Genomic DNA, 15,374 nt, shown 5'->3' on the forward strand with positions numbered 1-15,374 from the left:
GGCGGCTAGTTAGGAGTGGCCTTGGACGCGGCAACAGAAACAATCCCAATAATAATAATAATAATAATAATAATAATAATAATAATAATAATAATAATAATAATAATAATAATAATAATAATAATAATAATAATAATGATGATGATGATGATGATAATGTTAATAATAACAAAGATCTTATGTCAAAGCGCATATGACAGAGCATGCCTTTGGCCTCGTGTAAGTATTCTATACTCAACTTGTGTCTGCATTACGAGACGGCAGCGCATGCTTATTATACCGTGCTTTGGTAAGCCGGCAGCCGAGGACACAAAACCATATAGAGCACATGCCTAATTTAGATATTTCTCTCACCTTTAGAGCATACTCTTCAATCGCCATACTACAAGTATACCACAACTACTTTCGACTAAACGTTTTCGCGTTGTAAATTTTCGATGTGTTCACCCAGAGAGTAAGAATAAGACCGTGTTACGACCGTGCATCCGCATTTGCGCGCTCTATTGTTCGCCTGTGGGCATGGATAAGTGCTGTGGATATGTGGTGATGGTCCAATGGCTCTAAGTGAGCCTGTTTCCAGGAATCCTGTTTTGTAAGCCTGTTTTGTTTTGTGGACAACCTGCAAATGCCAAATTGACCCTGTCAAGAGAACTTCTGGAAAAACACAAAGAAACGTCCCCCTGCGGGAAATAACAGGAAGTGCTTTCTTTCTTTTGTTCACCCTTCCAGTCGAGAAGTGCTATCCTCCAGTGATGAATGCCTCCTATCCAAAGGAGACGACAGAGTGACATGTCCGCTGACGTGCAGGACAAGAAAGGAGCATGACGCATACGGCCATTAAATGATTTCCCGGGAATGCAGGAAAGATTTGCAATTGTCGAAAACGGACAATGCTGGGAGCGTATGCGGCGCCCACGTGCACTTGGGTTTCTGAGAAGTAAATCCACTTGCCGGAACCAGCTGCCTATCGATTCTTGGCTGAAGAATAGAAATGTACCTCCTCGCCGTTCCCAAGCTTTTCCCACCAACAAGTGACCAGACTCAACGAAACAATGCCGGGCCAGTCAGTGCTTCAGACCATCAGTGCAGTGATGTGTTCGATTGGATGCCGATATCTGAGGGGCGTGCCCTGGATTTGGTTGGTCAGCATCTTCAGAGAGGGGCTGGACATAGGGGGTTTTAAGGACGCTGCAGAGCACGAAATGTCGCTCTGGGCCCTGGGTAAACGGCTCATCCAGTCGCTTCTCGCTATGAACTCTCAACGCTTGCCATTTTGCTGATGTACCCTTCTTTTTCGTGTAAATAATCTTGTAAATAAGTTTCTCAAAGTGCCATTAAACCTGCTTGTACATATTTCACCAACTTCGAAGATTCAATCCTACTTCAACCCCGAGTCTCTGCACGCTACCAAGTGAAGGCCGGGTCGACGTAGCCCCAGCGTCACGACAACTGGTGACCAGCGTTGGGATCTGGATCTACAAGCTACAACATCTGGTGATTCGAGGTGGGATCTGGATCTACAAGCTACAACATCTGGTGATTCGAGGTGGATCAGAATCTACAAGCCACAACATCTTGTGATCGGAGGTGGCATCTCAAGCAACAAGCAGGAGCAACAATCGGCCAACAAGAGAGCAGCTCGGAACATCGATCGCATGTGTGGGTGAGTGCTTGGCTTTTCTTCTGATGTTGACCAGGTTCTAGAACAGGGTTAGATTTTAGAACTGGTAAAAAGTGTTGAAACGCCTTTAGGTTTGGTAGTTTGCACAGTTGTTTTGGAAGTAGCCGACACTCGGAGCGATCATGGACCTACAAAAGCTGCAGAAACCGGACCTGTTGCTATTGTGTGAGGAATTGGGAATTGATACAAGTGGTTTGGCACGAAAACCCTTGATTATAAAGGCAATCACTGATCTGGGAACCGATGATGAGGAGCTCAGTGAAGCATGGAACCTCATCGGTCAAAAAAAGGAACAGCTCAGACAGCAGAAAGAGTGGGAAAAAGAGGAAAAGAAGCGTGAAAGAGAAGCAAAAAAGCTGGACCAAGAAATTGAGCTCCGGAAATTAGAACTAGAGTTGAGCAAGAGGTCGGGCGATTGTCCCCAGCTAGCGGTACCTCTTCTCAACAAGGAGGCAGATTTCAAGATGTCAAAGTACATGCAGCCATATGTGATATCAGGGGATATCGGTCTGTATCTGGCTAACTTTGAGCGAACCTGCGAAAAACTGTCCTTCCAGCGAGACACTTGGTCTCAGAGATTATTGACGGTTCTGCCCTGCGAGGCAGCGGAGGTTGTCGCGCGGCTAAGCAAGGAGGACGCGGACAACTACGAGAAGGTCAAAGCTTGCCTTCTGAGAAAGTATAGGCTTAGCGCCGAGGCGTTCAGACAACGTTTTCGGAAAGCTACTAAGTCCAGGGCCGAGAGTTACCCTGAATTCCTGTACAATTTAAGAGTTAATTTGGGCGAGTGGCTAAAGAGCACTGATTCCTACAGTGATAGGGACGCTGTAGTCGAGCGAATTCTTTTGGAGCAGTTTTTTAGCTGCCTCCCAGAAAAAGAAAGAAATTGGTTACAGGACCGAGGCGAAATTAAGTCGGCAACTGAAGCTGCCGAACTCATTGAGGAGTACGCTTCGCGCCGACAATTCAGCAACCCAGCAGTAGATAGGCTCCGCAATCCCAAGTTCAGTGTAAATAACCGTCAGAAAAGGCACTTTGCTAGATTTGCAAACGAAGAAAGGAAGGCTTCTTCAGGCAAACGCCCTAGAAAGGACGGCAGTGAGAAAAGTGGGGAAGTGACCAACGCGCAGAACACAAAGAAAAAGCTTGAGGCTAGGAAGCCGCTCACATGCTTTAGGTGTAATGAGCAGGGTCACATTGCCGTCAACTGCCGGAAAGAAAAGATTGCTTTCTCGTATGTCAGTGACTGCGATGAAAATATGCAGCTTTTAGAACCCTACCTGCATGACCTAGTAGTCAACGGGAAGCCTTGCAAGGTACTGCGCGATTCGGCCGCAACGATGGATATTGTCCATCCGGCGTATGTGTCGCCTTCCGACCATACAGGACAGTGTGCGTGGATCCGCCAGGTAGTGGAGGAACAGAGTGTGTGCTTGCCAATCGCGAACGTGGTCATCGAGGGCCCTTTCGGCAAGTTGACAACCGAGGCTGCCGTTTCAGGAAAGCTTCCTAAGTGCTATCCGTATTTGTTCTCCAACAAATCGGACATGCTACTGCGAAAGAGGGGCATCCTTTTCGGAGACAGAGTTGTGCAAGCCTTAACACGTTCAAAGGCGCGAGAACTAGCTACACTGCTCATTCCAGAAGAATCCACAGCGGAGGAAACGGCAGTTAAAACAGCGGTCGATGCGGAAGATAGCGGGTCAGAAAACTTTGAGAGCGAGGCATCTCAGATAAGTCAACTTGAAAGTGAGCTTGATGAGACGCGGAATGAGGACGTTATTGAGAGTAACCTCTTGCCGCCAGTGTCTAGTAATCTCACGAGATTTTTAAGTGGAACCCGAGAGGACTTAGCTATGGAGCAAGCCGTGGTAAATCTAACGTTAAACCTTCCCGAGGAGATGGGGGACAACTTGATTTGCCTCAGCGGAAAAGGAAGCAACGCTCAGGAGCTTCTCAAAAAGACGGAGCAGAGAGGAGAACTAAAGAAATCCCAGCTGTCCGATCTGGGCGAAATAATAACAGAGTTTGAGGCCTGTTTCGTGGACAGGCCAGGCAGGACTGATTTGACTGAGCACGATATTGAGCTGACTTCAGACGTGCCAGTGCGATCAAGGTGCTACCGATTCTCTCCAAGGCAAAGAGAAATTCCGGATAGGGAAGTAACTCGCATGCTGGAATTGGGAGTAATAAAACCCTCGGAAAGCGATTATGCTTCGCCTATGATCTTAGTAGAAGCTCCAGGTAAAGACCCTAGGCCTGTGGTAGAGTACCGAAAGCTAAATTCTCTCACCAGGGATCAAGTGTATCCTATTCCGAATATTGAGGAGAGAGTAGAACAGGTCAGTAGAGCGGCATATGTGACTACGCTGGACCTTACTCGAGGATACTGGCAAGTACCGCTCACTGAACGCGCCAGCAGATACGCGGCTTTCGTCACTCCGACGGGCAGCTACCAGCCAACAATGATGAGTTTCGGGCTCAAAAATGCTCCATTTTGTTTTTCCCGACTCATGGATAGGGTTTTAAAGGGGTGTGAAACATTCGCGGTGCCTTATTTAGACGACATTGCGGTTTTTTCCGACTCATGGCGGACCGTATGGTACATCTAAGAGCTGTACTGAGCCTTTTGCGTCAAGCTGGACTAACCGTAAAGGCCGAGAAATGTTGCCTGGCAAGGGCGACCGTGGACTACTTGGGTCACAATGTAGGTCAAGGTTTCAGGAAACCCAGCGAGATTAAGATTTCTGCGGTAGCAGACTATCCGCGGCCGAGCACGAAGACGGAAATTCGAGCATTCCTAGGTCTGACTGGGTACTACAATCACTACATCCCTAACTATTCAGCTTTGGCTAGCCCTCTGACCGACGCTCTCCGCAAGACAGAACCGACAAATGTAGTCTGGGACGAACAAAAGGAAGCCTCCTTCGTAAACCTGAAGGCTGTGCTGATTAGCCGTCCGGTATTGCGAGCTCCAGACTATGACCGAGAATTCACGGTCCAGTGTGATGCCAGTGATCGAGGGCTAGGTGCTGTTCTCTGCCAGAGAGATGACGACGGTAATGAGCACCCCGTGCTCTACTTGAGCAGAAAACTGAGTTCTAGAGAGAGGGCTTATTGCGCGTCAGAGAAAGAGTGCGCTTGCATTGTATGGGCCATTCAAAAATTGCAGTGCTATCTTGGAGGGGCCAAATTCACGGTAGAGACGGACCATTGTCCCCTGGCTTGGCTGCAAACTGCGACATCGAAGAACAGTCGCCTTCTTAGGTGGAGCTTGATTTTACAGCAGTACAATTTTGAAATAAGATACAAAAAGGGGAAGTTAAATGGGAATGCGGACGCGCTTAGCCGCTCTTTCTAAGCGATCCGAGATGTTCCTCACCATGTATCCAAATTGATAATCAGGTTTTTTTTTTTTTCGTGCGCTTGTATATGTGTGACTATGTAAAGCAGCACGTTTGGTTTTCGAGGCATACGTGGGTCCTGAACGTCTTGAGAGTGGGCTTTTCTCGAACAACAATGGCAGTTTTCTTTTAACCTGGTCTCTTCAGACGGGAGCCGAGTGCTTGTTTAGACATGTGGTTGAGTTTCAGACAGCTCGAGCAATTTGGCCTACAACAATCAAGACAACGCGACAAGCAACAGCGAGCTTCAAGCGTTCACGTGCAGGCCATTAAGTCGTCTCTTCATGCAGCAGCTGCGACTGCTGCCCTCCGAGACTCTTCTGGCGGGGGAGGAGGCTGTTACGACCGTGCATCCGCATTTGCGCGCTCTATTGTTCGCCTGTGGGCATGGATAAGTGCTGTGGATATGTGGTGATGTTCCAATGGCTCTAAGTGAGCCTGTTTCCAGGAATCCTGTTTTGTAAGCCTGTTTTGCTTTGTGGACAACCTGCAAATGCCAAATTGACCCTGTCAAGAGAACTTCTGGAAAAACACAAAGAAACGTCCCCCTGCGGGAAATAACAGGAAGTGCTTTCTTTCTTTTGTTCACCCTTCCAGTCGAGAAGTGCTATCCTCCAGTGATGAATGCCTCCTATCCAAAGGAGACGACAGAGTGACATGTCCGCTGACGTGCAGGACAAGAAAGGAGCATGACGCATACGGCCACTAAATGATTTCCCGGGAATGCAGGAAAGATTTGCAATTGTCGAAAACGGACAATGCTGGGAGCGTATGCGGCGCCCACGTGCACTTGGGTTTCTGAGAAGTAAATCCACTTGCCGGAACCAGCTGCCTATCGATTCTTGGCTGAAGAATAGAAATGTACCTCCTCGCCGTTCCCAAGCTTTTCCCACCAACAAGTGACCAGACTCAACGAAACAATGCCGGGCCAGTCAGTGCTTCAGACCATCAGTGCAGTGATGTGTTCGATTGGATGCCGATATCTGAGGGGCGTGCCCTGGATTTGGTTGGTCAGCATCTTCAGAGAGGGGCTGGACATAGGGGGTTTTAAGGACGCTGCAGAGCACGAAATGTCGCTCTGGGCCCTGGGTAAACGGCTCATCCAGTCGCTTCTCGCTATGAACTCTCAACGCTTGCCATTTTGCTGATGTACCCTTCTTTTTCGTGTAAATAATCTTGTAAATAAGTTTCTCAAAGTGCCATTAAACCTGCTTGTACATATTTCACCAACTTCGAAGATTCAATCCTACTTCAACCCCGAGTCTCTGCACGCTACCAAGTGAAGGCCGGGTCGACGTAGCCCCAGCGTCACGACAACCGCCTTTTGTCTCCGCTCGCGAAGCTGCAGCCAGCACCGTTCCACAATAGGCGGTTAATAAAAGAAGGAAAATGGACAAAATAAAACAAAACAAAGGCGCACGGGGAGATATGGGAAAGAAGGGAACCCGTTCCGTTGCCCACTTCGCGCCGGCTCTCTTCTCCCCGTTCTGGTATGCCGCGATGCATCCCCAGAGTTGGGGACAAAAGGGAAGCGAGCGCAGCCAGAATGCGCGCGCCGCTTTCTGCCGGGCTCGTATATCGTATTCTCGCGAATTTAACACCCCCTTTCTGTGTGACTACGAGCTATACGCTCCGAATTTTCTCAAAGTTCTCGTGCGCGCTGAATGGGGGCTTGTCGTTTGTATTTTGATATTTTAGTCTTTAAAACAAAACAACGCATTTCGATCTAAGTGGGGACAAACTGAGAAGAGTCATGATCGTCGCACAACCAAAACGTAATTGCAATTAAGACACTGAAGTTTAATTTCATTTTTTATGGTAATTCCCGTGAGAACCTCGGCGGTTTTGCAGCAAACCCTAAGTTTCATGGTTGTCGAAGTTCAAAACGTTTTATGTCGATTATATAATGTTTAGTTAATCCACCAAGCCATCAAGCTTTCGCGGAAATTAGGGTCCCTATCATCTCTGGAAATAAAATGTACGATGCACTTCAGCCATTGTACAAATAGGGGCTAATGTCAGAATTTCCTCACGGCGCTTTGCCTAAAGGCCCTAAAAGAACTCCTACAGAGTATATGTTGTGAAATGCTTGCTGCACTCTAAGCTAAAAGAGGAGAAATGGGGACTAACTCCATTTTATTTATTTATTTGTTTAGACCTCGTCCATTCCCTTGCAGTAAGTTTCCGAGAAAGTAACGGTGGCGGCAACATCACTAGTTCCGCAAACGACTAGTACTCACGCCAATATAAGTAGTTGCGGGTTGAACAGTGTGCTTTAATCATCCATCTTGCCTCGCACTTTTAGCCACATGAGCGTATATTATGCTCATGGAGGTTCAACCACTGTTTAGCGACGAAGCATCGCACCTCCCTTGTGCATATTCTTCGAACATGAGTATGATGCTACTATTTAACTATGATTCGGGAATAAACTGCTGTTCTTATTTTTCACAACAACAAAACGATTCGCAATTCGGGCTCTGAAGTGTAGACGGCACCGCCGCGGTAGTATTGGTTACAGCGCTCGACTGGTGATCCTGAAGATCCGGGTTCGATCACTGCCGCGAAGGACGCATTTTAATGTCGGCTTATCACAATTAGACGCCCGTGTACTCTGCGATGCCAATGCATGATAAAGAGCCCCAGATGGTCAACATTTCCGCAGCCTCTAGCTGCGGCGTCCCTGCAATGCTGCTTTAGGACGTTAAACAGTGTAAACAAAACCAAACCGCACACATCGCGTAATGTGTTGAACTGTAGCAACCTTATGAAAGCTCCTTCCACAAAGCGCCGTAGTCTGGGACCTTTTTACAAATATCATATTCCACCACCTCTTACCCGACATTTTAATCACCTTCGTAACACGTCGTTTAAAATTATACGAGGACCTGCTAACCAAGAGCGAAATATGTGAGGCACTCACAATGCACCATCCTATGGAAGAAAAAAAGAAATACTGGCTTGCCCCGTTATCAAGAGTGAACGTCGGGAGGAGAAATAAACGTAGTACACGTTGCAGCCAAAACCCGCGGCCGGCCTGAAGCGAAGAAAGCGTGAGAAATGGATCACTATTAAGGAAAGCTGCCGCTATAGAAATGTCAATGCATCGTTCTGAGGCGTCAGAATAAATTCGCCGGGCGACTTACAACGCGGGCACGTCTACTGCATTCAAAAGCGGTTCACTCTTTCACATTTTGGCTTTGAATATTACAGAGGAGGTTTCCAGGATGGTCACGCTGCTTGGGCTTGCTAAAGCACGGGACGCAGCACACGCCTATGGCCCGACAGCACTGGGGGAACAGCCTCCGCCGAATGGAGTCAACGCGCGCACAGTGGGCCCTCCACCCTAGGCCCGGGCCACACAGCTGCCGCCAGCACGCGGTCTGGCCTTTTCTCTTCCGTCACATGGAGCTCGAGGTTCGCTGCACGGCCGCTTGCAGCCGTCACTGCAGCGAGATAAAGGGGCCGAGCACACGCTTTTGGCGGCGCTGGCGCTGCTGCCGCGCTCTCAGCGGGGGAGCTCCAGCCACGCAGAATAAGGCTGGTGGTGTGCGTGTGTATGAGCGCGAGCGCGAGCTGTGGTGGCGTCGGCATCGATCGCCAGGCGCCAAGTACAGAGCGCGCCAGACCCGGTGTTCGGAGACTCTGGCGGTCCCCCTCCCCCGCGTCTTCCCACCATTTTCCTCGCGGGATGGGCGTGGCACCGGGCTACGTAAGGGACGCCGAGCCATGGCAGCACCGGCCTTTCCGAGTACCCCATTGAAGATGTGGGATCTTGACACAGTCCGTCAAACCTTACGCGACCATGGTAACCGTACGCTGAGCAAAAACACATGTTAATTACAGCAGCCAACAACAAATGCGCCGAAAAGCAACAGAGGCCATAGGCTTCCCCGTACTGTGCGAAGTCATTGCACTTTCAACTATCTCAGGTGGTTAGGATTACCGTAGCCCGCCAATACAGCGTTCCTCATCTCCGCTGTCGCCCCGGGTTGTAAACGAACGAACGAACGAACACGAACACGAACACACACACACACACACACACACACACACACACACAAACACACACACACACACACACACACACACACACACACACACACACACACACACACACACACACAAACACACACACACACACACACACACACACACACACACACACACACACACACACACACACACACACACACACACACACACACACACACACACACACAGACAAACGCGCCCGCGCGCGCGCGGGAATTTTCGCCTTCTTCATATTTTATTTTAGGGTTATTGGCGCTGTCACATTGTCGAATTAATTGACAGTGGAAAACGCATTCCCCTCGTAATGAGTTCGGCGAACTCGTTATATTCGGCGCGCTATACACGTGAACAGTCAGGTTTTTCTGGGCGGTGAAAATTCCTGTACATTGTGTCGAGGTCTTTTTTGCGGGGAACTAACAGTTCGGAGCAGTGCGGCTTTGACTCGTCAGAGTTGATGCGGGCTCAAAGTTTGTGGCACACCCGCAGGGCAGTACGTTGTCAGCGCTATACTTATTTAGTATAATCCTCGAGTCACGGATGTTACATATTTTCACGCAGAAACGTACACACGTTTAATGGGTTAGATGTTAGAGATTACAAAAGGAAAGAGAAGCCTTAATTAGCTTTGCGCGAAGATGTGGTGTGTTGCACGTAAAATGCAGTCATAGAAGGTGCGCTTGTGGGTTTTTTAAGTAACAATAAGGACAGCTAGTCTTTCTTACTGCTTACACTGTTTAGTCTGGCTAGGTCTGCAGAATTCGGTAGCTGTTGGCGCCGCGCATGCAGCGTCGAGAACGTCGGAAACCGAACTAACGCCGTGTCTGACGATCCAGTGACAGTTATACATCTGTTCCACGTTAGATTTACGGCGACTGTACATGCGTCATAATAGGTATGCATGCGAATGCCCACCTTGGACGAGCAGCTGGCTCGAGTAGGAGTCGCTTCCTTGGAGATTTTTAAGGGCGCAGGTGTAGTTGCCGTTGTGGGCTACCCCGATGTTGGACACCTCGAGCACGGAGAAGTCCTCGAATGTCTTGATGCTGACGTGGTGCGCGCCGTCGGAAAGCCGTAGGCCGTCGCGCAACCACTGGAAACTGAGCGGCGTGGCGCCGGACGCAGCCGAACAAACGACGCGAACCTTCTCACCCCTCAGCACCGTCTTGGGAAAGTGGAACGGCTGCACCTTGGGTTCACCTGCACGCACCAAGAGAATAGAAAGGTCAGCGCGACATTAAAGCGAAGCATTGCGCGAAATACGCGAGCCATGACATGCGCCGTTTCAAGGACGGTGCGAATCTTACTCCGAAAAATGTCAAGAAATGCAATTTAATTAGCGCAAAATGTCGCCCTCGTGACCAAGAAGCAAGAATGATAGCCTTGCGGCGTATGCTTGGGCAAACGTGTGCGACGGCTATCAGGTATACTTCGAACATGTCCCAGCTCTTGAATACATGCCTGTCGCAGATGAACAATCTTGCAGTGTGTACATTGCAAAAAAAGAATTACTCTATAAGCGAGTAAAAAAGCAGTAACGTGTTACCTGGCGCACTCCCTACAGGAACAAGGTATTCTTTTCCCACCTCAAACAATCTTCTTTTGATGAAATTATCGATCGAAGAAGACATTTAATAACGGCACTGGAGGTGTTGATACTAGCCATTAGAGGAGGTATATACATCTCGGATAGATGGTAACTGCGAGTGCTTCGCATATTTTGAAGTGACAATCTGTTTCCGTTGACGACCTTATGTATTCTGCATTTTTAGCTATGGGTATCTACCCCAAGGCTTGGGCAACATACCCTGCTTCTGATAGAGAGTGTGCTAGGGGGCACGTTACTCCATTTTACTCCTTTATAGGGATACTTGAGTTTATAGTGATGTGTGGGGCTAGCTGTTAACGCCTATACTGAACAGCTTTGCTTAGACGCGATATAGCCCACTGCGACAACTAATTACTTAAACATAACTTATCCCTGGTCCTGTCAAAGCTCCGGGCATCAGTTATAACAGACATGATGACTATTTGTAACCAACATTGCAAATTACTTAAACATAACTTATCCCTGGTCCTGTCAAAGCTCCGGGCATCAGTTATAACAGACATGATGACTATTTGTAACCAACATTGCAGATTATTTACTGAAGGTTAGTTGTGCCTAACAACGCTTGTCATTTTTCTTGGCTTTTCTCTTCTTTATTTTATTTTTTTTTTTTTTTTGTCGTCAGCGCGACAGCATATGTAGCAGCACATTGTCCGTACAACAGAGGTGCTTATTTTGTAGCGATTATATTTTTTATATCCATTCTTTCACACTTTCACAAGCTGTATTAGCCGGCTGTAACGTCATGCCAAGTAACCAGCAGCAAATATCATCTGTCAGCTTAAGCATTCGAGACAGCCGATACCAAAGGGGCAAAAACGGACCGCGAAAAGAAGCATGCTTATTACGCACCATGAAATGTGGCCTTAGCATATGTCACTTCCGCGCACTAAGCTCTGGCGAATAATATCTCACCATGTCTCGCAGATTTATTACCTGTAAGACGAAGGCATAAAGTGCTCCTCCCTCTAATCATGCTTATTTCTTTATGTGTAAATCGATACTTTTGCGTGTTTACTTTTTGACTCTAAACCCCGGTTCAATTACACGCACATTTGCCTGTGCGTGCGTTACAAAGTAAATTACTAGCCTCGCCAGTGCGTTTCAAGCTTTTCCTTTTTTGTTTGTGTTTAGGAAATCAGCAGCACAATTTTGCGCGCGACAGCACACACAGCCTTTCTTTAAAGAACAAGTAAAAAGGAGGACAGAAACAGAACATCAGCAAGCAGATAAACTGGATCACTCTAAAAATAGCGCCTTTCTGCAGAAAATGTATAAACGTCACCACAAACAATACACATGCATGCAGTCTTCGCCTTGATATCGATTTTATGAGCCGCGAAAATGTATTCTATTTTTGAAATGAAATCCTCGTCTCTTTCTCTCTCTCTCTCTCTCTGGGTCGGCCATTGTGAAACGAGCCAGTGGTATCAGAGCGCCCCCGCAGCTCTGGCGTCTAATCTTCGACTCGAAACCTCGTTTCCATGGAAACCAAGGAATGGCCTCGGAATAAGGGAACGCGTTTTTGTTTCAGCCGCCGCCCCTATAAGAGACCGGCGGGTGTTTCGTGCATGAGTGCGCCTTTGAAGAGCCACCGCTGGGCGGGCACGACGATTTCGCATTTCCCAGGAAGCGTACCCGTGATAGCGCCCTCCGGCTGCTGCTTATGGGATCGTATACTCTTTCGAAAGAGCGGTCCTAAATTATTTTTTGCACGGGAGTTCGTTCTCTTCAGGCCGGCGGACCGTGTAACCTGCGCTTAGTTTTATTACGATAACTGCGCGGACACATTCACCGTTCCCATGAAACCATACCTTTCCATATTTCGCGTTTTTCTGCTGCATATTCGATAGCGGGTTTTATCGTTTCGGTTACAATTTAAACTAAGTGGTACAGAGAATATAAACGCTCTGCCGTATAGGAAGGGAATGTAAATGTAAATCTGAGGTAAGGCTCTAACACTGGACCATACTTGTTCACTTTCTTTAAACAGCAAAACAAACAAGAAAAAGCAGCGAAAAGGGGGATACGAAAACGAGTGTTGTTCTGCTTTGAAGTCTATCATTCGTAATCGTACATGACTAGTTCTCTTCACCTCCCTTTCGTCCCATCACCCCATTTTCCTCTTTTTCCCGTCTGTATTTTTTTTTCCCCGAGATATATCCTCTTTTGTCCAAGCGGCGTCTATTTCTTTGAGTAGCGATCAGCTGTCAAGGGAATGCTGCGTAAGGAGACGAATTCCACGAAGCGTCACCTTTGCATGTACTGAACTGAACTATATTATAAATTCAGATTTCAATACCTACATTTCTCTTAATGCCCCACATGTACGCATTAATTCAGCGCACATCTACAAATGACATGCCCTTCTATGACAATGTTAGCAGGTATCCGCAAAGGCGGTCAACGTTGCTTGGAACGGCGTCGAATTGCGGCTGCTTCCGGGGACAGTAAACTCTTTGTTTACGGCTGCCTGCGGTCCGTCCCCTGTCGCCGGACATTTTTACCTGGCATTCGTTCGCCGCTGTTTATTTCTCCCTGGTCACGCTGCACCGACAGGGACGTGATCGGACACGCGCTAACCTGGGTCCCCCTTAATGGTCCCATAAAAGGTCGCGCCGAGCGCTGTCGGACCATGTCACTGCGCACTTAAACAGGAGTCATCGAAACCCTCTAACCCTTTTTTGTTTCCGCGGTCTACCGGCCCCGCCGGTGGTTCGTTGTTTACGCGTTAGGTGCGTGTCTACGCCACCGCGACTACGTTCTTCCTGCAGTGGCACAGTGCGAAGCATCAGTGCAGGCGCAAAGTGAAACCACATTGACCCCAGATAGACAAGATCAAGATACCCAACGTGATGCGAACTACTCCGATGCCGAAGGTAAGTGCCGCATTGGACTCACTCATACGCGCTCCTTTGTCATTTCAATTCCCGCCTTAACTATAACGTGCTTCTTTGTTATTATAAATTAACAATACTATTGTTGTTTTTGCTACATACAACCAACTACTAAAGGTGAACTGGACTATGTGACTGACACCGAGCGAGTGAGACGGAGCGCGATTCTTTATTACGATATCGAAATTAACTTTCCTCCATTAATGAAGAGGATAAACACTCGTGCATGGCAATTCGCTGGGACGCACCCAGTACTGTGTATTGGCACTCGAAGAAAGAAACACTGGAGAGAAAACTTTCACCTCTTAATGATGGATTTAGTCAAACGTCGCCGTCACCCCAAGTGTGTGAAAATTCTGACCAAATTAATGATACAACCACGGATGAGTCTGTATGTCTATTATATATATTGCTACCTGGAAACGCGGTACCAAAGTGGTGTGCTCACTGACGAAGATGACGACCGAGGAACACGGGCACGACAAAGCGTTGAGAAAGAGGACGAAGCTGACAGAGTGGACACTGCACGGCTGGCGTGAAGATATCGTTGCCCTCTTCCACATCTATCCAGCCAAAGGGAGATTATTTTGCATCGCAGAAGCGCAATGACTTGAATTATACTTATTTCAAACTAAATTGCTCTTTCTATTTGTCTGCTTATGCAAGGCCATTCGGAGGAACTGGAACGACTGTAGAAGCCGGAAAAACTAAGGACGTTCCGACTCACCTTATAGAAAGCCGCTGTTTTGTCGGAGAAAGTTTGCGCAAAAGATCACGAAACCTCTAATGCCATCACGCGTACTTGTCTAATTTGGAGGGGATCTGCCAAGATTCGAGCACTCCGCCAAGCAAAACCCTTTCGACACACGCATACACACAAAATGTTAAGCCTGCGCGCGCCTTGAACCCTATTTGGAAAAACGGCATAAATTCGATTTGCGCCACCACCTTCTAAAGCTGTAAGACATATACATATTATATACGTCTTCGCCAAAAACCTCTTTTCCGCCGCGGTGCAAGCGCGATACCGCGAAGGCATTTTTTTTTTATTATTTTCTTTTTTTCGCGCACGTTGCGAAAGACGGTGCCGGCTCGCCGCGCAGCTGCACTGATAGCCTGGAAATTCGGTTTCCCACCAGGAACGTATACGTCGCAAGCAGCAACTGCGGAGGCCGCTAGATCAGCGAAGCCTCGACGGGGACCCGTGAAGCCGGGTCTTGCTCCGCGGATCGGTCGTAATAAGGGCGCGCTTTGCGGCGGCCGGTCTGAGGGACCAGCGAGAGAGCGGTGAAGGTGGTCGGACCGTTTCCGGCGGGATTTCCTCTTTCGCCTTGATCAATAATGCCGGGCTGCGCCGACGGCTGCTGCTGCTGTGGAGGCCCTGGCGGACCGCAGTTTATATATACACGCACAAACCAGAGGAGCGATTCTTGCATCACCGCTATAGGTTTCGTAGGGTTGCATCACTTGACAGCGAGTACGAATTGCGTTTTATAGTATAAGCACGCGTGGGCCGGAATACGATCAGTGGACTGGCCGTAAGTAGGCATTAATTATGCGCTCGTCGGTGATATTGAATGAGCGTCGCGAGAAGGAATTTAGGCTGTTCGCTTGATTCATTCTTTACCGGACAGCCTTGATGGCGCACGTTCGTATTTATTTTCCTCATTGTATTGTTTTTGCAGTAGCTGCTGGTGATGCTGATGATATTAAGAAGCAGCAAGGATTCGCCTAACAGTTACTGCGTCGGC

General features: G+C 48.1%; 1 protein-coding gene across 2 annotated transcripts in view; it reads right to left on the reverse strand.

Annotated features, from left to right (window-relative positions):
• LOC146208514 (cell adhesion molecule Dscam1-like) overlaps positions 1-15,374 on the reverse strand; it is a 110,213-nt gene that overhangs the window by 52,908 nt on the left and 41,931 nt on the right. For both annotated transcript variants that reach the window (XM_084594365.1, XM_084594372.1), the window contains exon 2: positions 10,033-10,317. In XM_084594365.1, the coding sequence (XP_084450491.1) occupies positions 10,033-10,317 (285 nt within the window). The remainder of the gene's footprint in view (positions 1-10,032; positions 10,318-15,374) is intronic.

The sequence above is a fragment of the Amblyomma maculatum genome, chromosome 1 (genome assembly GCF_055883805.1).
Source record: "Amblyomma maculatum isolate TAMU_Amacu chromosome 1, ASM5588380v1, whole genome shotgun sequence".
Taxonomy (NCBI): Eukaryota; Metazoa; Arthropoda; class Arachnida; order Ixodida; family Ixodidae; genus Amblyomma; species Amblyomma maculatum.